We start from the raw sequence: 26,081 nt of genomic DNA on the forward strand, positions 1-26,081 counted from the left end.
AAGTGAAATAAGCCAATCAAAGGATAAATACTGTATGGTTTCACTTGTATGACGTATTTAAAGTGGTCAAATTCATAGTGACAGAAAGTAACATGGGAGTGCCAGGGGCTGGGGGAAGTAGGAAATGGGGAGTTATTGTTTCATGGATGTGGAATTTTAGTCTTATAAGATGAAGAGTCTTATGGATGGATGATGGTGATGGTTGCACTACAATGTGAATGTACTTAGTTCAATTGAACTATACTCTTAAAAATGTTTAAGATGGTAAATTTATTTATTTATTCATTTATATTTTTAAAGTTTATTTATTTTGAGAGAGAGAGGCAGAGAGAGAAGGAGAGAGAGAATCCCAAGGAGGTTCTGCACTGTCAGCTCGGAGCCAGCTGCGGGGCTCTAATTCACGAAATCATGACCTGGGCCAAAATCAAGAGTCAATTGCTTAACCGACTGACCCACCCAGGCATCGTAAATTTTACTTAAATGACTTTTACCACAACAACAAAAAAATTGGGGGTGGGGCACCTGGGTGGTTCAGTTGGTTAAGTGTCCAACTCTTGGTTGTGACTTAGGTCATGATTTCATGGTTTCGTGAGTTAGTCCCCACGTTGGGCTCCATCCTGCTTGGGATTCTCTGTGTCCCTTTCTCTCTGCCCTTCTCCCACTCATGCTCTGTCTCTCTCAAAATAAATAAATAAAACTTTTAAAAAATTGGGGGGAAAAAAGCAAAAACAAGATGATACAGCAGTTGAGGAAACAAAAGGGGAATGACCTGATGGAAGAGCAAAAATTGCTAGCCATCTTATTATGAAGAGCTTCAAGCAGCCCTATGGAGCATTCATGTGGGGAGAAACTGAGGCCAACAACCAACTTGCCAACTATTTAGTGAACCATCCTGAAGTGGATCACCCGGCCCCAGTCAAGCCTTCAAATGACTGCAGCTCAAGCATATGGCTTAAGGATAATCTCATGGGAGTGCCTGAGCCTGAACTGCCCAGCTGAACCACACCCAAATTCCTGACCCACAGACACTGTGTGAGATAATATTTATTGTTGCTCAGGAAAAGAAAAGTCCTTAAGTGGTTCCCCAAGCTCTCAGACCCAGCCTTCTGTCCTATACCAGGTCTGCAGTGCTCATAATGCACTGCATTATGCTCCTGGTTGGCTTGCAACCTCCTCCTGAGTCACTCCCTTCTCAGCATTCTAGCCACACTGGCCTTTTTTTCTTCTTCAGTAAGTTATTTGAAAATGTCCAGTTCTTTCTTGCTTCAGGCTCCTTACATGCTCTTCTCTCTGGATGGAAGGTGCTTTCCCTTCAGTCTTCACCAGCCAGCATCTATTCACCTATTTGGTCTCAGCATTAATTCCACTTTTTCAGCAAGGTCTTCCCTGGTGTCTCAATAAAAAGTAGCCCTCCCATTCCCCACATTCTGTCTCATGGAAATGTGCATTTTTCCTTCTTAACAATTATTACAATTTACAATTCAATATTTATTCATCTGATTATCTGTTTCTTGTCTGCCTCATTTTCCCTGCCCACCCTGTCATACCATGTCCACACCAACACTGCACAGAGAGTTCTAGAAGGGCTGTGAAAGGTCTGTTTTATTCACCCCTCTGTCCTTAGAACCTATCATAGGAAGTGGTTGACCAACATTTGTTAAGTGAATGAATGAGTAAAAATAGGGATTTTTAAAAAAATGGTTTGGTTCAAGAAAGCCAAAGAAGAGATTATTTCCACCATTTGCTGCTGCTGAGTGAATGAGAAGGAGTAGAATCCCTCCTCTTCTTTTTTAATGTCCATCTTTGTCATTGAAGAGAATTAAAGATGGAGTAGATATGGTCAGGCATCATAAGAATATTCCTAGATGCTCAAACGACTCATCCATTCTTCCTTCAAGGGTCACACTTCAGGATTCTAAGAGGGTGGTTGGTAATGTTACAGTGGTAGCTTTTAGCCAGGGCCACTAGAGCCCTTTACTCTGAAGAGGGGCTTCAGGGGCTGCCTGGGGAAAGGTGGCCAATGGGGTGGGCTCAGCTCTTATTTGCTTTATATGTTGCTGCTCTACTCAAGATGCCATGTGTAGAAAGGGCTCTTTCGATTAAAATACCTTGGAGACAACCATTCTGGAGGAATCACAAATAATAAGAGAGGTGTGACAGGCTGGAGAGAGGGTTGGGTACTTTAGCATTTGAGTCGGCTGAAAGGAAAACGAGATGGTAAGTATATTGGGTGACATAATTGAAATTTAAAAATTTTGATAAGCTGACATAATGGACTGAATCTAACAAGGTGTCGTGTAACAAGGAAGATGTTTTCCACCTGGGTCCATCTGGGCCCCAGAACAGCTAACCTCAGAACAGAAAGATGTGGTTTATCAGGTGTAAGCATGACAAAACCCTTGGGAATTGCTGCAGATGAAAACTTAATATGACTGAAAGATTATATTTGTTGTATTGCTAGACGTGTAGATCCAGCTTAAGGCAGATGACAGTCCCTTTTGGGGCTGCACAAGATGTTAACTTGTGGGCACTGCTCTTTTAGAAGGATAAGGGATGGCATGGACCACATCTGGAGAGAGGAAATTCCTATTTGCAACCTCAAATATGGATTAAACAATCACTTGCTGGGGATAATGTTCACAATACTCCTTTATTATCCTTATAATGTCCATGGAGTCTGTAGTGATGTTTTCTCTTTCGTTCCTGATATTAGTATTCTTAGCCTAGTTAGAGGCTTATTAATTTCATTGATCTTTCCAAAGATTTAGATTTTGGTTTCTGTTGATTTTCTCGATTGATTTCCTGTTTTCAATATTATTTTTTTTTAATTTTTAAAAAATGTTTATTTTTGAGAGAGAGAGACAGAGTGTGAACCAAGAAGGGGCAGAAAAAGAGAGGGAGACACAGAATCTGAAGTAGGCTCCAGGCTCTGAGCTGTCAGCACAGAGCCCGACACGGGGCTCAAACCCACGAACTGTGAGATCATGACCTGAGCCAAAGTCTGGCGCTTAACTGGCTGAGCCACCCAGGCACCCCTGTTTTCAATGTTATTGATTTGTGCTTTTTTATTCTAATATATGCATTCAATGCTAGAAATTTCCCTCTAAGCACTGCTTTTGCTGTATCCCACAAATTTTAAGTTGTATTTTCATTTTCATTTGGTTGAAAATATTTTAAAATTTCTCTTGAGACTTCTTTGATCTACATGCTGTTTAGAAGTGTCATGAGTAAACTTGGGAAAAATTGTTTAACCTCTTGGGATATCAATTTATTTTTCCAAACTATAAAATGAGGGCAATCAGATCTATTTCAGAGTTGTGAAGGCTGGTCCAGTAATGCTCATATATGTGAACACATGGGGTAAAACATGGGTGTGTGACCCAAATATCAGGCATTGTTACCAATTTCTTTGAATTTAAGGTTCTAGTTCATGGTTTTGCCAAAGGATAAGCCCTTGTCCACAGATGGAAGCCAAATAAATGGTTCTCATCATAAAAAATATGCAGATATTTCTTTCTGTTTCAGAAATCTCAGTGAAGCTGGCCAAGGTTTATAGATTTTGGTCTTTAAAATGGGCAGTGGTCTAGATGTCCCCAAACCTTGCTCTTACATGCTCAGGTGGAGTTTAGCCTATTCCCTTAAAAAATTGTTAGTCCAAGTTTTTATGACTCAATATAAATCAATTACTTTGTTATATGTATATATCAAACACTACTACCTCTCTCTGTGTTGTTATTGTTGGTTTAAAGTTTATTTATTTTGAGAGAGAGAGAGAGAGAGAGAGAGCTAGGAAAGGCAGGAGAGAGTGAGAGAGAATCCCAAGAAGGCTCCACACTGTCAGCTCAGACACCTACGTGGGGCTCGAACAGCAAGATCATGACCTGAGCCAAAACCAAGAGTCAGACACTTAACCAACTGAGCCACCCAGGTGCCTCAGTTTTTGTTATGTTTTTAACAAAACCCTTAACAAAGAGTTTTTTGGGGACAGTTTTTATTTTTGTACTTAATAAAAAAAATACAAGAATATTGACTAATAAAATATAACCAATCAGACCTAGGATTGATTTATTGTGTAGTAATTATCAAATACTCCCTATCACAAGTTCTCTATTATGTCAAGAATTCTAGAAAGACTATAGATTCACAGCAAATAGTTAATCATGTGCTTCAACCATTAAAGGAAGCTTTTGGAGACCATATATTGCATTATGGCGAGACTGAGAAGGATTTTGGTTCCAGGTTGCAGTCTTGATCACATGTCTCCTGCTTGCCCTTCCTCCTCATGGAAATGATAACAGAAGACTATGATAAAGAAAAATCTATTTCAAGGAGAAGAGGCAGACAAGAGCTATTAACAAATTTGTGGAAATACTAACGGGTAGTTAAAACCATGAAGGAGTAAACCAGGAGTAATGTGAAGGTATCAGTAGAGGTAGGACCAGATTTTCAGAGAATGAGAGCTAATGATGGGTAGAAAGCATGGTGATCAGTGGAAGGACTGTCTACAGGACAGGAGGCCATTCATCCCCCATCCCCTCTTGTGTGCCCTGCCAACACCCCCTTGGGCAGGTGCAGAGTAACTGCATTCCTGGGCTTCACCCCCAGGCAGAAACCGGAAGAATGGTCGCTAAATCATTGGAAGGACCTGTATAGAGAGGTCCAGAGCTTCACTAGTCTGTTCCAATCTGCACATGGCAAAGCAGAGCTGTTTAATGGCAAAGTAAGCTTCCTATAATTAATTGGTCCCATCCCTCATTTGGAAATAGGGATGGACAAGCCAGGATCTGCAACAGAAAAAGACAAAGTGGACAAATGGGAGCAGCTGACCAGGGAGAAAAATATAGATAATTTAGGGAACAGAAGAGGACTTTAAAACATCCAATTTGTATCCTCAGGTATGGCATTCATGAGATGAAAACAGGCTGGCGTGAAAATGGAACCATCAGGAAATAAGAAAGCCTAGAGATGATTACTACACATGCTCATTCTGCACACACACACACCTACCACTCACACACACAGCTGTATCACACCCACAAACATCCTGTCACACATTAATTATTATTATACACACACAGATACCACAGATATATACCACACACACACTAAGCCATACACAGGCATCACACGCCACACCACACACATAACACACACCACACACATGCTACACACAGACACATACATACCACACCCCAAAGACCCCCCCACCCTAGAATTCTCTAGGCCTCCAGGGTACCATGGAACATAATTTAAAAAGACGATGCTCTCAATGCAACTGTTGTATTTAATTTTAATGGGCTATTTTCTTTCTTCTTTTTCTTTAAAAGGGTAAACCCCACTTCACCAGCAAAGATAAAATATTTAGTGGTTATTTCTTCAAGAGTACTGTTTTGAATCTATAATTAGTACTAGTGGCTCTTCTTTCTGGTTCTTGGAAGTTAAATAGCAACATCTAATGACCCTAATGCATTTAACGTTGGATCATCAGAAACCCCAGATAATTTCTTGAGATCTGTGTAATGAGGGAGAACATACTAATATATTATCTATACAAGGTCATGCTAGTATGAGATGAAAAACACTTAGTTTCACCGGCCAGTGGGGCCCAAAGACAAAGATCTGGCTTCTTGCTATGTCGACGCGGTTCCAAGCCAGTGCCAAGCTCAGCTGGTCCGGGGCTGATGCATTTGTCCCTGGAAAGGCAAGAAACAAGGCTTTTCTCACTCCATGCCTGGATTGCCCCAGTTAGGCAGGTGCTGGGAGGTGAGCACGGGCTTCCCTGGGCTGGCTCACGCCAGCCTGGAACTAAGCACTCCTGCCTTTTCTCTTGTCCCTGAGTGACTACTCAGGCCCCAAAGCTAAGAACTCCATGTTCTCAAAGAGCTGCCTGGGAGGAGGTTGGAGGCCACCTCTTTCCATGTCTGCTTGGCTTGGTGTCCCTGAAGGGACAGAGGAGGAACCTGGTGATTCCAGGACCCTCATCTGCAGGAGGGCAGAAGCCCTGGGACTGCCTTGACATCAACCCTTTCAGGCCAAAGGTGGGCACAGGCCAAGAGCACCAGCCCCCAGCCGTGGGGAGACCAGCACAGCACTGCCAGGCACCTGGTCCGATGGTGACACTCTCCTCTCTCATCCCTGCCCTCTCATTGTCCTAGAGTAGCCAAGAGGCAGAGAAGAAATGTGTGTCCTAGAGTGACCCTGTGAGTGGCCAGGTCATAGCCTATCATTAGGAACAGGATGGGGAAATTGAACAAATCATTGCAGTGATGGCAAATGAAAAACCACCCATGTTCCCCCTCTATGAGGAAACCCTTAATGAACTAGTTATGAATAGAAACTGGTCTGACATCCACCCACATGGTCCATTGGCACCCACAGAAAATGCCCCTTCCCAAGACACCCATCGTGAGCTTTGTTGTTCTGCCATGGCTTCACAGTGAGATAACTCCAGGCAGCCTAACTGGCTCTGGATTCGATCACCAGTAGACATTGTTCCTGGCAGGAGAAGAGGGAGTGTGGTTTCTTGGCCATAAGCAAAGCCCTGGCCTAGGCCAGCACTGAGAGGCCAGGAGTCACTGTTTCCTGAGAGCTCACCTTTCAACAAGGCCGTTAAAATTGCCATCTCGATGTCTTGCTGACCCTCGGAACCCATTCTAAACACGGTGACCTGAAAACAAGTTAATCATGAAAAGACCAAGTAAAGCAAAGTTGAAACTAAAAGGGACAATTGGATTTTTTTTTTTAAAGGACCATAGAGACTGACATGCGATTCAATGATTCTGGAAGTGGAATGATTTTAAGCCAGGTGTCTTTCATTTCCACAAGTGATAACTTTGATCGTCCTGACTCTGAATCTTTGCCTGGATACCTATTTTATTATTTACCCAACCTATTCCACTACTCTCAAGAGGAAAGAGCCCATTCAGTATCTACATACTCCAATATCTAAATTGCTACCAAGTTGACAAAATAATTTCTACTCAGAAAACTGCTACAGTTGTAGGAAATTTGTAGATTTAGAATTAAAAAATTTTTTAAAACATTTATTCATTTTTGAGAGACAGAGCATGAGTGGGGGAGGGGCCAAGAGAGAGAGGGAGACACAGAATCTGAAGCAGGCTCCAGGCTCTGAGCTGTCAGCACAGAGTCCGATGCAGGGCTTGAACCTATGAACCATGGCACCATGACCTCAGCTGAAGTTGGATGCTCAACCAACTGAGCCAACCAGGCATCCCTCTAGATTTAAAATTTTGAAGGGGCTACCTTGTGTGTATTCCTTACAAGCATAATTAGGGAGGCAAGGAGTGGGAAATAATTACTGTATTTGGAGAGTGAAGTGATAGAATTTTGTAAGTGCACCTAAAAGGGTGTGTCTGTTGCTCCTCATGGCTTTACATATGATTAATATCATAAACCTCAGAACTGGTGCAAAGTAGCATGGTGTCACCTAACGTGTGCTAAGCTCTGAAAGCACTTGGGTCCCTTCCCTGTGCATGCTTAGTCTGTTTCTATCACGTGGGCATAACAGCCAATTTGGTAGGGATTTGTAAACTGCCCCTTGGAAAAGTCTGAAACTAAAATATGAACAAGTCCATCATGCACATATGGGCAGAATTAGAAAGGAAACATAATTCTCTCTGTGGAGCTGGTTTGGAAATAAACTCAAGACACTTACGAGTTCTTTCTTTTTCATGCACTCCATTATAATTGCAAACAGCTGATGAGATTGTGTCTTGTTGTAATTAAATGTTTTCTGAATGGTAACTAGAAGCTGATCCTTCAGGGATTCATTTATTATCCTGTTCAAAGGAAATGCAAAAGAGAAGGAAACAATATGAGTTAAATCTGTACATGAATAAATCAGACAACTCTACATCCGTCTGGTGTCTTTGATTTGAAACTTTACCATTGGAGGGTATCCCAGGCTAGGAGACAAAAAGGGACCACAGTCAAAAACTGCATTCACACGTGTCCTAAATTCCAGGCTGGTTGAAAACCTTATAAGGGAAAATGAAGTTGGAAGAGAGTATATTCCCCCAGAGAAAGAATTCTGTAAGAAACATCATGCTCTTGACAGCTCCCTCACATGCTGACCTCAGAAAATGGGAGAGATCTAGTAAATCTTCATTATTTAGCATTTTTGGAATGGCTAAATGTATCACTTAGGGTTTTCTTCTTGGCCTAACAAGAAGGCAGTTAAAAACCCACCCTTTGTAACATGTCAGAAATCCTACCCTCCTTCTTCACAGTACTTGTGTGCAAAAGACAGAATGTCCGAGGCTCGCCCACTGCCATCACAAATCACCACGGGTACTGGAGGGTCTTCTCGGAGATATTCCAAGACAATGGAAACCACATTAGGGCCTCCTTCCACCACCAGGCCCACGACAGGCACACCCTGTCCCAGCCCTGCAACATAAAACACACTTATCATACACACCAACGACATGGCACAAATTACCTGAGAGGGCAACTTGGACCACCATTATTAACCCATCAGTTAGTAACTTATTCCCCGAGTCCTCCCTCTGTCTCCATCAGATAGTAGGAATCTTTGGGAATGTGGTAGGGACAGGCTAACTTCTGGAGGCAGAACAAGCAGGGTGAACTCTGAGAAGCAGGAGGAAGCAGGAGGAGTCCAAGAATCTGAGATTCTGGAGAGGGAGGACAGTGGGAGTGGAAGAGCCACAGAGACAAATTTGTCTGCTTGACAACTTTACCCCAGATTGGCCAGGACAAGTTATATTCTAAGCGTGTTTCCCCAGGCGACCGTTAGTTGTGATGGGAGTTACTTGATCAACATCAACAAATGGCAAGTAGGAGAAATGTCCTTGGTCTCATAGTTCTGAAGGCCTTCAGATAAAATCTGCTAGCATACATTAGGAGGAAATCTAAACATTTCAAGTGGCCGAATTCAGAGTTTCTGGTTTGCTTCCATGATGCATTTCTATAGTCAGGAACTCTAAAAAGTTTTGAACAACTTTCTCTTCTCCTACCAAGATAATCTCAGTGAAGTTCATTTCAGCGAATATGCACAGAGGGTCTGCTTTGTGCCGGCCAACAGATATCGGAAAAACAGGTAAAGATGAGGCAGACCCTGCCTTTGAGATTTCCAAGCCAAGCAAGGCTTGACATTCTAAATCTTCAGGAATATGGTGGCCAAATCGCTTCATTTTCTAGAAACAGGGCAAAATTGGTTCTTCTTGGTATGTAGGCTGGATTCCCCGAAGCTCCAAGCTGTGAGAGGTGACGACTGAGCACCCCTTTGCTGTCCCTGCCTCACTCAGAGCCCTAGGCAAAGGATGACAAAGGGAAGCCCACAAGTCACATGGCCAGATGAAGTTGGGCAGTGTGAAAAATTATGAGTCCAAGACAATTAAAAATGTGAGAACAAAAAAGTCAGTCACCAAGTAGTTTATCCACAGTCCCCTTTGCAGGCAACCATTCTAACCACTTGTGCTCACAGGTCCTTAATTGGGCTTGACAATGGCCATTTCCAGGCCTTAGACTGGCTTTCACAAAAACCTTATCAGGGATGGTGAAAACAAAATAGTCTTTAAAATCTTTTAATAATATTTTGGCAATAAGTATTGCCAGAGTGGGAGCACATTTCAAGAGATAACAACAGTTATTTTCATCCTAACCAGTCATTATCATTTCATCTGCTTGTGGTTTGTTCCTTTCTCTTGAGCTTGACCTCACCACCCACCCCCTGGAGGCAGCCCTGCTGTAGGGCTGTGCCACCTGGACCAGCACAGGTGGGGCCTTGGGGAGCAGATGTTTCCTGTGGCTGTCTCCACAAGTCTTCCCATCCAGCCCACCTTAGTCTGGGTGAGAGACCCAGAGCTACAGAGATATTTAATTTAATGATCAACTAACAGTTGACAGGAGAAATCCTCCTATGTCTTTGAGTGAGGAACTTTCTTCCTGTTCAAACATTACAAAAATAACTACAGTAATTACACTGGGCAACATGGTGGGCAATGCTGTCACCATGACAACTGCTGTAGGGCTGTTTCTCACATGGCCCCTCCCTGTAAACCTGGGGCAGAGTATCACCACACAGCTCAGCAAGTGTGATTTGGTACCTGGCCAGACTAAGGGCTCTAGACAAGTCTGTTGATCTGTTGTTCTGTGGATCTGATGAGAATCAAAGTGGAAACTCTAAACACACTTGGGAAGTTTCCATTTAAGCCTGGGTTTCATGGCAGGGGTGGCAGCCCAGCACCCATGGGCTTTGCCAGAACTTACTTGTGTTAATTTTCTGCAGAGAGATGTGCTTCTCCAGCTGCCTCCGCAGCTTCACCTCGGCACCGTATTTGCCCAGGGTTCCATTGTCGGCCAGGATGAAGTGAGTGTGTGAGTTGTTGAGCAAAGAGAGCTTGCTTAGGGGGTTGGACATAGTCTGGTACACTCTCGTTACCTGGCAAAATGCACAACATAGATCAGCGCTGCAGAATGTAGACATTAAGACTACCAGGGAAAGCAGGCAGTATACATACGTATGTAGTGGCAACTTCATCTAACTGTGCACTTAAACCTACTCTTGCTTCCCTGTCCTCTCTCTGTTGAAAATTTCTGTTTGCAAATTTCTATATTAAATTAGAAAAAAACAAATAAATCATTTTAGATAATGACAACCCAGCAACCACACTTCTGGGCATTTACTGCAGAGAAATGAAAACTGACAGTAACACAAAATCCTGTGCATGAACATTTATGCTTACTTCATTTGTGATAGCCAAACTGGAAACAACTCAGATGCGCTTCAACAGATACACAGGTAAACTAACTGTGGTATACACCCATACCGTGGAAAACCACTCAGAAATAAGAGGGAATGAACCATTGATACACACGACAACCTGGATGGATCTCTAGGAATGTGGAATAAAACAACAACAATAAAAAAAAAATCACAAAACAGCAGTCTTCAAGGTTACATAGTGCATGGTCCCATTTATAGAACATTCTTGAAATAATAAAATTATAGAGATAAGGGGAAGATTAGTGGCTGCCAGAGGTTAAAGAGATGGTAGAGGTCAGAGAGAATTAGGCATGGATATTAAAGGACAACATGAGTGATGCTAATGGTGATGGAAATACTCTGTATCTTGACTGTATTGATATGAATATCCTGGTTGTGATACTATACCACATTTGGCAACATGTTACCATTAGGAAAAGGAGGAAGGACATATGGGGCCTCTCTTTATTATTCTTACAACTGCAAGGGAATCCACAGTTATCTCAATATAAAGACTTTGACTTGAAAAATTGCCAGTATCTGGGGAGAAAACACTTACATCCTTTCCAACCAGGTCTTCCTTGTTTTCCACGATGCCCCACGGAGCAATTCCTATAGCACAAACCCGACCTCTGGATTTGGAGGAGTGGTCTTTTAAGGCATCCCCTACGTGGCTGATAACACCTACAAATAGGCATGGATCATATTTTTAGGCCCTTTCCTCCCATCATACCATTACTTATGAACTTTAGGGACCCCTTCTCTGAACCACTCCATTCCCTATGGAATAGGGTTGAAGCATAACGACCTTCATCATTAAAAGAAAGTACACCGGAAGTCTGAGCTCATAATAACTGGTCACCCTGCATTAGCTCCTAGAAAAGGGAAAACAAAAAACAAAAACCAAAGCAATGATACTGGGATTTCCTTTACAAATTTCTAATACCTAAAGATGGAAGTGAGTGGGGCTCCTTGGCTACATTCAGCCAAAGTCAAGAGTCAGACTGCTTGGCATGGCCCTAACCATTCCCTTCCTCTGTTTCCTCTCCCATAGGAGGGCAAAAAGGATTGTCAAGGGCCTCAGTGAGAACAAGGCTTGTACAGGACTCAGTTCGAGGAATGGCACATCGTGGGTGCTGGAAATGTTAACATTGTCACTAAAATATAAAAATATAAAAATAAAAAAATAAGCTACTGGACAAAGATTTCACTTCTGTCATAAATATTGTCAGGTTGTTTTTTTGATCTTAATTATTCAACAACTCTTTGGGAACTATAATGAGTTCTGGGTTTGTATGTTTACAGGAAGGGGAGGGGCCTGCTCTTACCCGTACTGACGCCCCCAGTGAAAATCCAGGCCCCAGTGGTCATGGCGGCTTTGATCAGACCTTTTCCAAAGACCTGTTTCAGCTTGGGTTGCATCTCAAAGTTCTGGAGGCCTCCGTGCACAGATATTAAGAGCTTGGGGAGTTCCAGCTGCCAGTCTTTAACCATGAGATGAAGCAGCGAATCTGGCTTGGTGTCATAGGATACACGGATATACTGCAAAAGAGTATGTGTTGCTCGTACCTGTTCTTGGTTTTCCTGTTGTATCACAGGGGAACAGGGTTACTGTTCGTGTCCAACCACTTTTGGTTTTGGCTTTCTGTCCTTCTGTGTGAGTCTGTGGCTAAGTGAGGGAAAGGAACTTTGGAAGAGTTGCCAGATTTAGCAAATAAAAATATAGGACACCCAGTCAAATTTGAATTTTATGTGAACATTGAAAAATGTTTTATCGTAAGTATGACCTATGCAATATTTGGCACATGCTTATACTAAAAAATTATCTGTTGTTTATCTGAAATCCAAATACAGCTGGGTGTCCTGTGTTTTACCTGGCAACCCTCAATCTTGAAAAAATCAATTCCAAAGAGGCCCAGCTAGAACTATGTCTCCAGAGGTTAGACAGGGCATTGTTGAGGGAGTGCTCACTGGCCACATTGTGTTGGTGCTGACAATGGGGATCCTGGGTTAATCTCTGGATTTGACCACCCCCCAAGGTGAAGAAGAAATGAATGGTCAGATGCCTTTGCCCCTATGAACAGCCTCTTTGTGTCCATGCCGATATGTAGGGTGCCATTCTAGAAGACTCTGTTGTGCTATTTGGAAGGCAACTGAATTTTATTTGTACAATGACATTGGGCCAGTGGAATAAAATGAAATTGCAAAAATGATCTGACTGGACATGTGGGAGTATTATTCAGAATTAGCTGAAAGGGATCACAGTGCTGACGCCTCCCCTCTCTGGCAGGGCTCATCTGAAAGGCAGAGGGCACTCCCTGTTTACGTGAAAATGTGAAAGACCTTAGTCTTCTTGGGCCAGCTGAATGCAGGCCCAGGGAGGCTGTGGATGAACTTCAGAGGGAAATATTTCCAGACACTCCTAACCCATTCAAGGGGGAGTGGAAGGTTCACAGTTATAAAAAACAAAAGCAAACCCCAAACAACCTCAAAAAACAAATAGCGTAATTTCTCACTCATCACTCAGTGATGAGTATGGTTGCATGATTTGTAGATTCACAATTCTGGTATGAACTTAGTGACACTACGTGCTCTTTATAAGATTGCTCAGTTTCCAAATCTCATGGCTAAAAAGTTGAGTGTGCAGTTATATTTCTTCCCTTTGCAATGAAATATCTAGGAAGACTGAGTCACACCCTGAAAGAAGAGCCAGGTGTCTGCAGTCTGGGGAGCTGGGAGACTGGGCTTCTGATAGAGACTGTGAGCTTACACAGTGGCATCCCTTTTTAAAGCCTGTCTTACCATGGCTTTATTGGAGTATCCACCACCCTGGAATTCAAGAGTTCCATAGGAATCTGTTGGGTAGGTCTGGGTGTGTTTGCTGACAGACCATTTTTCGGGCTGAGTCTCCACCTGTTTATTTTCCTCTTCATTTTTGCTGGATGTTACACTTGGCAGAGGGGGGATATGCTGGTTGGTAAGCTGGCCACAACAACACCTGAAAACAAGGACAAAACAATCTTTCTATAACATTTTCCTCCTTAAGAGGAGTTAAACTCAACAGGAGGGTAGCACCGGAACAAGGGCAGACTAACACTTTCCTTATATGGCTCTGTTAAGGATAGAAATGTCCCTTATGATGGCCTTTTCCAGATAACAACTTATATCTATTTACATACCAGTCCATTTAAAACACATTGGATAGTTGCCCTTCTGTACTGCATATATTTTAACTCTTTTTTGATGTCTTGAAAACATCAACATGGACATCAATTATCAAACATGCTGTGACAAAGTGTAATCATGCCCTCCTGATACAGACAGAATTGATCTTCCAGGAATTTTCAAATTGTTGAATTCTTCTGTTGCTTAATAAAACATTTCTCTACATTAGTAACCTTGAAAATATAGTCCTTTTTCTGCTTATACTTTTATTGTCAAATTTAAGAATCTCTTGCTAAATCCAAAGTCATGAAGATTTGCTCCTATGTTTTTGTCTAAGAGTTTTATAGTTTAAGCCCCTACATTTATGTTTTTGATAGTTTTTTTTTTACATTTTACTCATTTTTGAGAGACAGAGTGCTAGCAGGGGAGGAGCAGAGAGAGAGGGAGACACAGAATCCGAAGCAGGCTCCAGGCTCTGAGCTGTCAGCACAGGGCCCGATGTAGGGCTTGAACTCACTGACTGCGAGATCATGACCTGTGCTGAAGTCAAATGCCCAACCGACTGAGCCACCCAGGTGCCCCAGTTTTTTTTTTTTAATTTTAGAGAGAGCCTGAGCTGGGGAGGGACAGAGGGTGAGGGAGAGAATCTTAAGCAGGCTCCATTCCCAGAGCAGAGCCCAAAGTGAGCCTCCATCCCGACTGTGAAATCATGACCTGAGCTGAAATCAGGAGTCAGATGCTTAAGAGACTGAGCCAACCAGGCGCCCCTAGGTTTTTGATACACTTTGAGCTAATTTTTTATATATGGTGTGAGGTGGGGGTCTAAATACATTCTTTGCATCATGATACGCAGTTGTTTCCACACCATTTGATGAAGAGACTATTCTTCCTCTGTTTTGGTAACCTTGCTGAAATATCAATTGTCTACAAATGTATGGTTATTTATGGACTACTGATTCTATTCCATTGGTCTGTATGTCTATCCTTATGCCAGTACCATACCACTTTGATTACTGTAGCTTTGTAGTAAGTTTTGAAATCAAGTAGTGTGTGAGTCTTCCTACTTTGTTCTTTTTTTTTTTTTTAAATGATATTGCTTTGGCTATTCTGTATCCCTTGCAATTCCATATCAGTCTGCTTGTCAATTTTTGCAAAGAAGCAAGCTGGGATTCTGATATGGACTGCATTGAATCTGTAGATCAATTTGTGAATATTGTTAACAATGTTAACTCTTCTGATCCATGAACATGGGCTGTTTTTCCAATTATTTGGATCTTTGTTAATTTCTTTCAACAGTGTTTTGCACTTTTCAGAGTATAGGTTTTGCACTTCTTTTCTAAGTTTATTCCAAAGTATCTTTTTCTTTTTGATGATATTGTACATGGAATTATTTTGTTAGTTTCATTTTATTTCATTGTTCTTTGCAAGTAGATAGATATAAACATAATTTTTGTTTACTTATTTTTATTTTACACTTCAACCTTGCTGAACTTGCTTACTAGTTACAAGAGGTTTTTTTTAGTGAATCCTTAGGTTTTCTATATACAACATTATGTCATCTACTAATAAAGATAGCTACTTTTTCTTTTCCACTATGGGTGCCTTTTATTTCTTTATCCTAATTTCCTTGGCTAAGACCTCTAGTACAGTTTTGGATAGAAGTGGTGAGAGTGGACATCCTTATCTCTGATATTAGAGGCAAAGCATCCAATCATTCACCATTAAGTATGATGATAACTGTGGATTTTCATAGATGTCCTTTATTATATTGAAGAAATTCCTCAATTTTTAATCATAAAAGGTGTTGAATTTTACCAAATGCTTTTTTGTCAGTTGAGATGATTATGTTATTTTTGTTTTTATTCTATTTATGTGATGTATTGCATTAGTTGATTTTCTGATGTGAAACCAACTTTGCATCCCTGGGATAAATCCCAGTTGATTATGTTTTTATATGTTGCTATATTTGGCTTGATAGTATTTGTTCAGGATTTCTGCATCCATACTCACAAAAGATATTGTTATGTAGTTTTCCTTTTTTGTGGTGTCTTTGGTTTTAATATACAGGTAGTACTGGCCTCATGAAACCAGGAACTGAGTTGAGGAATGTTTTCTCATCTTCTATTTTTTTGACATTTTTGTGATTATTTGTGTAATTATTTGAAAAATATTTAGTACAATTTAGCAGTGAAGTCATCTGGACCTAAGCTTTTCTTTGTGGGTCATTTTTGATACTAATCCTATGTCTTAATTTCATATAGGTCTATTTAGATTGCATATTTCTTCTTGAATTGGTCTAGTAATTCACGTCTTCCTAGGAATTTGTCCATTTCACCTAAGTTATTTAATTTATTGTAATTAGTGTATAAATTAGTATTCCTTTCTGTTTCTGTAAGATTGGTAGTAATATCTTTTCATTTCTGATTCTAGTAATTTGAATTCTTCATCAGTCTACCTAAAGGTTTGTCAATTTTGTTGATCTTTTCCAAGAAATAGCTTTTGGTTACATTGATTTTTCTCTCTTGTTTCAAAATTTTCTATTTTATTCCATTTTACTTAATATTTCCTTCTGCTTCCTTTAGATGTAGTTTGATCTTACTGAGCCAGGAAGGGGAAGGGACAGAGCTCTCATGCTTCAAATACCACAAACTCTAGCCTTTCTATTGAATTTTTGTAGCTGTTTTTGTATAGATATTTCTCTATTTCCTATTGGCCCTTGGGATCATTTTCAGGGGCTTTAAATGGTTATTTTTTCATTCCAGGATTTCTTTTAACCCCATGATAGAGAATCCATGCAGCTCACAGAAGAGTCTCATGTGTGAGTCCCTGAAGCTTTTTCTGCTCCTTCTGCTGCCCAGCCACTTGGCTATGTGGGGGACTGCAGTACAGCAGATGCTAAGGAGGGCTGGCATAGGTAGTTTCCATCAAGGAGGGTCTGGGTGCCACTGAAATAAGGAGGGACATTTAGGTTCAACAAAAGAAAGACTTTCGTGATCTTTGACATTATCCCCTAATGCATATTTCTTGACTTGGGGGATAATCACTGGCATTTAAGCAGGGAGAGGAATCTACAGGGGCATAGTGGAGGGGGTGAACATGGGGACATGATGGGGCTGACGTTGCATGTGTCATATCTGACCTAGGTGATGTCTGAGAGTCTGTGTGCTCAATGTCAGTGATCCTATCTGCATGGATTTCATACTGGGTGAATCCTCTCAGTGGCTCTCCAAACTCAGCCCATAGCTGTTGTCCTCATAGATGGTAAGGTTTAGCTAAATTCATTTCTGATCGCTTTCATGGCTTTAGAAGACCTTCTGTTTTGTTTATAACAGATTCATTTTCTTTAAAAATTTTTTTTAATTTTTTAAAATAATCTTTTTAATGTTTATTTATTTTTGAGAGAGAGAGAAAGACAGAACACAGAGAGAGGGAGACACAGAATCTGAAGCAGGATTCAGGCTCTGAGCTGTTAGCACAGAGCCCGACACAGGGCTTGAACTCACCAACTGTGAGATCATGACCTGAGCGGAAGTCAGACTCTCAACCAACTGAGCCACCCAGTGCCCTTAATTTTTTTTTTTTACTTTAAGAGAGAGAGATACAGAGAGAAATAGAGGGCACAGAAGCAGGGGAGGGTCAGAAAGAGAGAGAGAGAGAGAGAGAGAGAGAGAGAGAGAGAGAATCTTAAGCAGGCTCCATGCTCAGCTCAGCATTGAGACCATCGCGGGGCCCCATCCCATGACCCAGGGATCATGACCTGAGCTGAAATTAAGAGTCAGATGCTCAACTGACTGAGCCACTCACGTGCCCCAACAGATTCGTTTTTATTTAGGTGAATGAAATTGACATTTTGTGTACAAACTACACCTTTTCATAGAGTTACATCTAGTTCACTTAACCATTCAGATCTTAATTGTGTTGGAGGTACCTATTTACCTAAATAGCATTATGAAACTCTAACAGGAAGCCATGAAGCTACCCTGGAAATCTTGATCTCCCTAAGACTAGGAAGAACACTGAAGGCCCATCTGGTTATGAGAGTTCACATTAGATTAGGATGAGTATCAGACAACAATCTTTCCTGCATCTTGACAGAGAAGCTTCTTAGCTAAAGTATTCCCTGATTAATGACTCCCATAGGGAATGGATTCTAGCCATTCTTCTTCCCTCCTCTTCCCCCTCCTGCAAGTACAAGAATAGTTGCTGGCAACTGGTGAACAAGTGCTGGTTTGGATAATGTCTTAGGTGTGACTTCCAATTTACCTGTTAGGGTCTTTAGTGCTGGGAATTACAAAGACACATTCTCTCTTGCAGAAGGTTTTTTCTATCCAAGCTTTCTGTCCCTGGAAGAGAAAGAAGTGAAAACTAGACCAATATAGTCCCACACAATCATCAGAGTTCATTATTTTACTTAAAAAAAATCATTAACAGGAAGTCTGACCAAAACATCTGAATAGACACCTTCAATAATGGTGGATGCAACTCTTTAAGAATCTTTTTCAGAGAAATGGCTTGGAAGTAGGTATTCATGGTTTCCATAGGGCTACAAAACCTAGGCTTTGCATGCAAGTCAAAGTCTGCAAAGGGGGCATTATGCCATCCTGGAGCAAGCCAGTGCCCAGACAAGCCCTGGTATAAATGTGAGTTACTGGAAAAGCCAACAAAGTCTGCAAGCGTCCGATTAGGACTTTGTCTGCTATCAAGAACCTCATCTTCTTTGGACTTCCAGGCACCCATACACCATAGTAATTTTACAAGTGGACTCTAACTGGTGCTCAGATTCACTGAATGTTATTTTTATCATTAAAAATATTGAAGGTTGTGAAGAAATGGGTACTTATATAACATGGCTGCTGGAGCTAGAAGTTGGTACAACCTCTAACAAGGGCAATTTGGCAATAATATCAAAATTACAAAGCATATACCTTTTTACCATTTAGTATTTTACTCTATCAGTATCCCTGAATACATGCAAAATGACACATATTCATTTATTTATTGCAACCACTGTTCATGATATCAAAAGACTGGACATCACCTACTGTTTATCAGTAGGGGATTGTACCTGTGTTATGGAACAATCATCAATAGAATTCTCTGTGGCTATTAAAAAAATAAGACTTTCTCTCTGTATCAGTAGGGAATGATCACCAAGCTATAGTAAGTAAAAAAGTAAGACATGGAATAATCTCTCGGGTATTGTCATTAAAGTTACAGAGAAGAGATATTAATATGAAAACACACTTGCTTGACAGTAGACATAATATACTGGGAAGGGCTCACATGGAGCAGCTAACATGGTTCCCTCCAAGAGATGGGATCTGGAGGCCTGGGGAACATGGGTGATGGGTGAAGATGACACACCTTTTAAATTCTTGAGAAAGACTTTATTATTTTAAAATTTTTTTGGTGTTTACCTATTTTTGACAAAGAGACAGAGCACAAGCAGGGGAGGGGCAAACACAGGGGGAGGAAGAGGGAGACACAGAATCTGAGGCAGGCTCCAGGTTCTGAGCTGTCAGCACAGAGGTTGACGTGGGTCTCAAACTCACGAGCTGTGAGATCATGACCTGAGCTGGAGGCAGACACCCAATCGACTGAGCCACCCAGGTACCCCGAAAAAGACTTTATTTTTTAAGAGCAGTTTTAGTTTATAACAAAACTGAAACGGAGGTAGAGAGAGTTCCCATATACACATGCCCAGACTCCATAATTATCAGCATTGTCTACCAAAGTGGTACCTTTGTTACCAAAGTTGAGCCTATATTGACTCTTCATAATCACCTAAAGTCCACAGTTTACTTAGGGTTCACTCTTAATGTTGAATATTTTAGGGATTTGACAAATGTATAATGACATGTGTTCACCACTATAGTATCATGCAGAATAGTTTTATTGCCCTAAACATCCTCTGTGTTCTGCCTATTTACCCCTATCTTACCCCACCTCCTGGCAACCACTCATCTTTTTATTGTCTCCATAGTTTTGCCCTTTCCAGAATGTCCTATAGTTGGAATCATACATATGCAGCCTTTCAGACTGGCCTCTTTCCCTTACTAATATGCACTTAAGATTGCTCTATGCCTTTCCATGGCCTGACAGCTCATTTCTTTTTAGTGCTGAGTAATATTTCATCGGATGAGCCACAGTTTATTTATCCACTTACCCACTGAAGTTGGTGGCTTCCAAGTTTTGGCAAACATGAATAAAGATGCAATAAATGCCCACGTGCAGGAACTTATATTTTTCTCTTTAAAATTTTGGGTTTTTTGGAGTGCCTGGGTGGGTCAGTTGGTTAAGCATCTGACTTCAGCTCAGGTCATGATCTCATGGTTCGTGAGTTCAGGACCCATGTCAGATTCTGTGCTGACAGCTCAGAGTCTGGAGCCTACTTTGGATTCTGTGTCTTCCTCTCTCTGCCTGTCCCTGCTCATACGCTCTCTCTCTCTCAAAAATAAATAAATATTAAAAAAATTAAAACTTTGGGTTTTTCTTCCTTTAAAATTTTGAATTATATAAAGGTATTACCTATTTAAAAATATAAAAAATTTGCCTGAAATGAAAATCTAAAATAAAACAAGTTTTTAAAAAGGGAAAAAAAACCTCTGCCATTCTAATAATTAGCTGTTGTCATTTTTCATTTCCTGACCTCTCATTCACCTACATCCATTTGTTGAAGATTTTTTTTTTTGTGCAAGGTGCTGTGCTGAGTGCTTGGGGACTTCAGAGGAGAAGCATTTGGGGTGCTTGGGGACTTCTAGGGCAAGCTGGGTCACCACCCCCTGGAAGTGTCAGAGGATGTGATGCCCGCACATGTGCTGAAGGAGGTTGGCAGTATGGGGTGGCTTTGTGGAGCTGAGCGAGGCAGGAAGGAAACCTGTCCACCTTACCAGGGTGCCAACATCCTTCCCTGTGTCTCCTTGAGGACTGGCTCAATATGTGTTGTGATATTTGTGTACGTGTGATGTGTGTGCTTGTGTGATGTATTTGTGCGTGTGTGCGATGTATGTGTGGTGTGTGGGTGTAGAGTGTATGGTGTGTGTGTGTGTGTGTGTGTGTGGTCTGATGTGTGCACATGTGTGATGGTGTGCATGTGAGTGGGTATGATTATATGTGTGATGTGTGTAATATGTGTGGTGTGTGCTATGCATGTGGCATGTGTGCTATGTAAAATGTGGTGTGTATATAACGTGTGTGTATCTCTGAGGGAGGAGAGCAGACACAGGGAAATGGAGCGACCTAGCTTGTGAAACCTGGAGAATCCTGAATCAGATCTTGGAGAAACTGCAGAGGACAGAGCCTCATGTTCGTGGCCACTTTCCCACAGTCTCTAGAGTGAGCGTCACAGTGTGACCTGTGACCTGAGGGTGTTGTGGCCCTCACCCATCTGGGCAGCAATTCCAATTTAGGGGTTCCCTTGTGTCCATGGATGCTGTCTCCTCAGAGCGTGCCGGCAATGACCACATGTCACACACACCCTTCTCGATGAGGTCATGTCAAGGCCCCAATGCCACTTTCGTTGCTCCACAGATAGTCCTGGCCCCGGCCTTAGTCATGCTGAGACAGTCTGATCAGGGTTTTCATCCTTCTGGAAGGACCTATGGTTCCCCGAGTCTTTCTGGGAAGGTCTTAAGAGTCAGCTGGTTACTTGGCTTCTTTTTGAATAACAGGAATGATTATAATTCAAAACCTTCCCGAGGGGCCTTCAGAAAGCAACACTACACCTTTGTCTCCAAGTAATTTAATGACTGCTTGAAAACCACATCACTAATGAGAGGAAAGTGGCTGCATCCACTCAGAGGAAAAACCCCAGAGTGGTGAGCCCCTGAAGCCCAGGTCCCAGCCCTTATCCTGTGGAGTGTTAGAACAATCCAGGGCAAAATGGCCAAGCAGAGCATTTGCTGTCTGGAAAGAAAATATGTTTCCCCTCTTGCACATCACTCCTCACTTCCCAGAGAAGCTGGGAGAGCATACTCGCCCCCCTTTTTAAAACAGAGTTCATATTGTTTGGACTATATGCCTTCAATTAAAGACAATAAGAGCTCTAACAAATACTGAACTCCCATGAGTAGGCTAGGTTTTCACAGAGACATAGGATAGCGATTCTGAAATTACTTTCTGTGTATTCTAGGACAGAACAAAGAAATCAATATATTGTGGATAATGGGGGCTGGGTTTCTCATTGTTGGAGAAGGGTTACAAGCATGGAGAGTGGGGAAGATTAGAACAAATCCCTGGAGCAGTGAACTGAAATTGAAATGATCAGTGTGTACCCATGATTTGTAACATGTAGAGAGATAGATATAAGACCAGATAGAGGCAGGTGCGGTCCCTCCTTCTCTCCCTCTCTCTCTCCACACACACACATACACACATACACACACACACACAAGTATACATAACATATTGTATTAGTTATCTATTGCTTAATATAACAAATTGTCCCCAAACTCGGTGCTTAAAACAATAAAATTTATTACCTCACAGTTTCTGTGGACCAGGAATTGAATGTGGCATATCTGGGTACTTCTGACTCTGTCTCTTCCAGGGATTCAGCCAAGCTGTGGGTGGGGCCATGGTCTCATCCAAAGGGAATCCACTGGGGAGCACCCAGTCCTAGCTCCCTTATGTGGCTGTTGCCAAGATCTAGGTCCTCTCAAGGACCCAGCACCTCAGTCAGTTCCTTGTCATGTGAGCCTCTCCACAAGGAACCTCACAACATGGTGGGTGACCTCCATCAGAGTGGGGAGTGCAAGAGTCACACAAGAGAAGCCATGGTCTCTTTACAACCATGTGTCTGAAGTGATATCTCTTTAGCTGTATTCCATGCATTAGAAGAGTCTCCCATTCTGGCTGCCCACAATCAGGTGGAGAGGACTACTATAGTGTAAGTGAACATTAAGATTTTTCTCTTGTAATGTGAGTGCCTGACATTCAGCTTTTGACTGTTGAGGCATTCATGTCAAAGACATCCATCTCGAGTAAATATACTGCCAGATATACGACACAGCTACTAACAAAACAGCCAAATAAAGAACTAGGCTGCCCCCGCTCACCAAGCTCCCTCTTTCAGAAAGTGCTGGTTAACCTAGAGAACTGACCCTTGCCCTTCCTGTGCCCTAATACCTGCTCTCATGCCTGAAATTCACCATAAAGAGTGAACCCTCGAAACCCTAGACACCCCACCCTTGGACACTAATAAAGGCAGAGTTCTGGATCTGCTATCTCTATCTCTACTTGTGTCCTTGCTATGTGGCCCATTGGGTATGCCACGTACACTCAAGGCTTGTGAGTAATAAATCTTGTTCCTCAGAGTTTCCTGCTAGTTTTTGCTGAAGTGCATCTTGCAGTCATAATAAGAATTACAGGGCTGGTCCAGCCACAACATTAGTTCCACAGGGGGAGTCTCTGTGGAGGTTCACTGTGAATAACACAGGTTCTGGTGAATGCCTTGGTCATTCCTAGCCAAGAGCATCACTAACAGTAGGCTGGGACCAACACAACAACTACAAAGGCATAAATACCAGGAGGCTAGGGTCTTTGGGGTCATATGCCTACCACATATGCACACGTATGTGTGTATGTGCACACATTCATGTATTTCCTGGCTCTATCCACTGAAAGGGCATACCACCAATGAGTATATTTAGTGCTCAAATATTGGCTTCTAAATATTGTTCTCCACTGAAGCGAACTGGGGCTTCTTGGAGAAATGACTGTATCCAAGACTGGAGCAGGGAGAGTACAAGAAGGACCTGGAACATCTTGTTTAGCCAGTAAGTGTTTACTTTTGATGTGGGAACTTGCCAAAAGAACACTGAAGCCACTTTGAAGGGACTCTCACTGGCTTTATCTGGGATAATTGAGCATGAAAATAAGTACTTACAATAATGAAGTACAACCTTTTGACTGAAATAAGAGCCCATGGACCCACACTGGTATAAATCCATACATAATTCAATACATAGGGGTGATGGGAACGCTCTTTCCTCCAGTAGTAAGTCATTTAATAAATACAGAAGGAATGATGGACGTAGAAAATCTCCATGTGGCAACTATCACGCATGTTTTATGAATGCTAAAAGTAGTGGGGAAAAGTTTGAAGAGTAACAGTACACTTACATAATCTCATAGTATCTCCCACAGGTATTTACTAATCATAAAGAGGAAATTAGTGGCTTGACAGTGGAGAAATTTGGGGAACACCACCTAAAGCCAAGTGAACATCACCAGTAATGGAACAAAGATTCACCATGAGCCTCCCAATAAAACGCATGAGAGATAAAAATGCCAAAAATGCATAACTTGAATCTAAGCAGGAGCAACCTCAGATAACCCAAACTGAGGGGCATCCTACAAAATAACTGACCCATACTCTGCAAAAATGTCAAGGTGACCAGGAAAGACTGGGGAATGGTTCTAGCCATTGTGGAAAGACACGACGGTGAAATGACCTTCCACCTCTGTGCCCTGCCCTCTAGACCTCACTCCCTCTCAGCTCCTCCCCCTGCCCCGTCTTTAGGCCCCGCCCCCTGCCCTTGCTAGGCCCCGCCCCCTCTGCCTGTCCCCCTAGGCCCTCCTTCTCAGCGCCCCCTAGCACAACAAACCAGTCAGTGGGCACTTCCTAGGAAACCCAGGGGCAATGCAGTGTGGGCAATCAGAAAACCAAGGTCCAACTCCTGAACAACTAGGCTTAGGTCCCACATCATCAAAAGGGGGAAATACCACCTGCCCTACAGGATTTAATACGCTGAGGTGGATGAAGAACTTGGAAAGCAGCAATGTGCTTCTTGTTTTTATTAATGTCTGTTCTGTCTCAGGCAGCATTTAAATGCCTCCATCAAGGAGTGCCTCCCTCCCCCATCTCCTTTACATGCAGGTGCAGGGCATCTGTTGCCCTGAGGGAGTATTGGCCAACACCTTACCCCCAAACTTGGGAGGGGGCCTTTTCAGAGTGCCAAACCCCAGCCCTTGGAGCCCTGGGCAAGAACAGCAGCTGGCATCCACAAAATGGCCCCATTTCTCTCTGCTTCACCAAAAATCTTTTCTTTTTTTTCCTAATGAATATGCTAGCATGTGACTAACATACTTTCCCTTGGGGAAAAAAGTGTTTTACTTTAAATATCAACTACTGATTTTTTAAAAAAAAGTTTAGTCCTGAAGAGCATCCTCAGTTCAAAATTCCAAGTTACTGCTGAGTCTCCAGAAATATTCTAGAATCTTCTGAGGATAAACAAAAGATACAATAGCCACTCTTTGCCTGCAATCTCTCACAGTGTTTTGGCCTGTACTCAAATGTCCCCTCTTCAGGGAGGCTCTCTGGCTCCCCATCACACCCCCACCCCCTGCTCTCTGTCCTTCATACATTCCATCCCACTAACCTCCCTCTCTTCCCTTCCCTCTCTCCTCCTACAAAAGCCATGGAAGGCAAAGCCCTGTTCAGTTCTCTGCTTTATCCCCAGTGCCTCCAGGAGTGCCTGGCAAAGAGGAGTTGCTCATTACCCTGTAATGACTAAATAAATCAATAAATCCCTCGGGTGGAGCATTTCCAGGGGGGACCAGCTCTTATCAACCTGGCCTACCACAGTCTGGCCCCCTGGGCCCACACACCCCAGTGGCGTGCACACAGAGCAGAAGGGAGGTAACCCAGGTCACCTGAGGAGACTCTGTGCTCATGGTGGGGAGGGGTTCAGCCTCCTGAATGGCTGGGAGCCACTGATGCAGGTGAAAGGCAATGGGTGGAGGACCCCTGCGTCAAACATTCCTCCTTCCCCTCCCGCCTCTGATACCAGGGCTGAGTACCACCAAGGTAACAACAAAGAGCCATGGAATCTTACAAAGGGCATCCTTGTGAAATGAAAGAAGAGCAGAGCCTCCTGTGGTTCATTTATAGACCCTTCAGATCCCCCTGTTGGGTCAGAGATGGTGCCCACTCATCCAAAATATTCCTGCCCATCACAAATGGTTATTATTTTTTTAAGATTTATTTTGAGAGAAAGAAAGAGAGAGTGCAAGTGGGGGAGGGGTGTAGAGAGAGAGGGAGACAGAATCTGAGCAGGCTCCAGGCTCTGAGCTGTCAGTACGGAGCGCAACGTGGGGCTTGAACTCACAAAATCAAGAGATCATGACCTGAGCTGAAGCCAGACACTTAATCGACTGAGCCACCCAG

The 26,081-nt window shown here is 42.4% G+C and overlaps 1 protein-coding gene across 7 annotated transcripts in view; it reads right to left on the bottom strand.

Moving 5' to 3' along the window:
- TRPM1 (transient receptor potential cation channel subfamily M member 1) overlaps nt 1–26,081 on the bottom strand; it is a 137,335-nt gene that overhangs the window by 51,525 nt on the left and 59,729 nt on the right. For 6 of the 7 annotated variants that reach the window (XM_043554859.1, XM_043554861.1, XM_043554857.1 and 3 more), the window contains exons 2-10: nt 18,176–18,255; nt 13,550–13,745; nt 12,076–12,289; nt 11,307–11,431; nt 10,252–10,423; nt 8,235–8,409; nt 7,676–7,799; nt 6,595–6,667; nt 5,593–5,693 (exon numbers count right to left, since the gene is read on the bottom strand). In XM_043554859.1, the coding sequence (XP_043410794.1) occupies nt 5,593–5,693; nt 6,595–6,667; nt 7,676–7,799; nt 8,235–8,409; nt 10,252–10,423; nt 11,307–11,431; nt 12,076–12,289; nt 13,550–13,745; nt 18,176–18,255 (1,260 nt within the window). Of the gene's footprint in view, nt 1–5,592; nt 5,694–6,594; nt 6,668–7,675; nt 7,800–8,208; nt 8,410–10,251; nt 10,424–11,306; nt 11,432–12,075; nt 12,290–13,549; nt 13,746–18,175; nt 18,256–26,081 lie in introns of those variants that run through there. The other variant, XM_043554860.1, reaches the window with a different exon arrangement.

The sequence above is a fragment of the Prionailurus bengalensis genome, chromosome B3 (assembly GCF_016509475.1).
Source record: "Prionailurus bengalensis isolate Pbe53 chromosome B3, Fcat_Pben_1.1_paternal_pri, whole genome shotgun sequence".
Taxonomy (NCBI): domain Eukaryota; kingdom Metazoa; phylum Chordata; class Mammalia; order Carnivora; family Felidae; genus Prionailurus; species Prionailurus bengalensis.